This window comes from Salvelinus sp. IW2-2015, linkage group LG24 (genome assembly GCF_002910315.2).
Source record: "Salvelinus sp. IW2-2015 linkage group LG24, ASM291031v2, whole genome shotgun sequence".
Classification (NCBI taxonomy): Eukaryota; Metazoa; Chordata; class Actinopteri; order Salmoniformes; family Salmonidae; genus Salvelinus; species Salvelinus sp. IW2-2015.
In genome coordinates, this window is record NC_036864.1 from 4877334 (window position 1) to 4878557 (window position 1224).

Consider the following 1224-nt stretch of genomic DNA (forward strand, 5'->3'; position numbering starts at 1 on the left):
CAGTATTTGACATGTATATTTGACCCAGGTCTGGGGTCTACATACAGAGAGGTTATGAGTAGAGTGGCAGTACGATATGGTGTGCGTCAGATCTCACCTTTAGGAGACAAGTTGAGGAACTGGTCCACTTCATGAGGCTCCAGTTTGATCTGGATCTCACCAATCTCCTTCGCCTAGACAARCAGACAGCAGAGAMAGACTCTACATGCGTGCATACGTTTGTGTGTGTATTTGTGAGTGCATGTGGGCCTGTGCATGTGCTGTGACTCTAGACGTCCTATTACCTTGCTGGTCTTGCCCTGTGTGGCGGTCTGTGGGTTGMGCCTGGGGGCTGGTGGGGCCMGGGCCTCAGTGATGTGGCCCTCGGGGGCCAGGGAGAGGGTTAGGGTGGGCAGCAGGGCTGGAGGGTCACACAGCAACACCTCCATCTGTTCCTCCTGCTCCACGGGCCAATCCTCACCATCTGATTCTAATAGAAAGAGACACGACACATCGGCATCAACACTGTCACTTACATTAGATACTGTACGTACTGTTTGTGTCTTGTGCGGCACTGAATGTACACATCTCCACATATTTCTGTATTGCCACCCTCTTTTTTTTTATAGATACCATAGATAGTCTATACATGACAATACCACATGTAATCTACAACTGTCACTGAGGACCAAAACCCTCCCCTCTTTCCTCCCTCTGTCCTCCCCCTCTCACCTGCATCACTCCCCTGCTCCCCAGGCAGATGTGAGACGGGCGACTGGGGCCGGGAGTCCCCACACAGGGAGTAGGAGTGCTCCGCCTGGATGTGGGGCGGCAGCGGGGAGGACGGGGTAAAATCCTCCCCCTCATCCATGGCCTCTCCTTCCCGGCCGGACAGGAAGGGGTCGCTCAGRAGCTGGCCCAGCAAAGCATCCTGGGAAAAGTCGTCCAGGAGGTCTGTGAAGTGCTGTTAGAGGGGGGGAGGGAGATATGGATGTTAATGGTAGACTGACAAAAGACACATGCGAAACACAGYCTTGAGGCTAAGAGCACAGATGGACACAGACATGATACCATCTAGTCATCACACTGTCTAGTTATTACACCATATACCATGTCATTATTATAGCATATACCTGTACCTGTAGCTAGTCTGTAATTACTGCCTATAAAGCTCTTTAATGGCTATCAGCACTTGCCTTTGAGGAAAAGCCCCCCCAGGCCAGCAACAAACAGCCAATCATAGAG

The 1224-nt window shown here is 51.6% G+C and overlaps 1 protein-coding gene across 1 annotated transcript in view; it reads right to left on the reverse strand.

Moving 5' to 3' along the window:
* Positions 1-1224, reverse strand: part of LOC111951321 (cyclic AMP-responsive element-binding protein 3-like protein 2) — a 30212-nt gene that overhangs the window by 4241 nt on the left and 24747 nt on the right. The window contains exons 2-4 of the mRNA XM_023969378.2: positions 712-943; positions 285-469; positions 98-173 (exon numbers count right to left, since the gene is read on the reverse strand). Coding sequence (XP_023825146.1) covers positions 98-173; positions 285-469; positions 712-943 — 493 coding nt within the window. The remainder of the gene's footprint in view (positions 1-97; positions 174-284; positions 470-711; positions 944-1224) is intronic.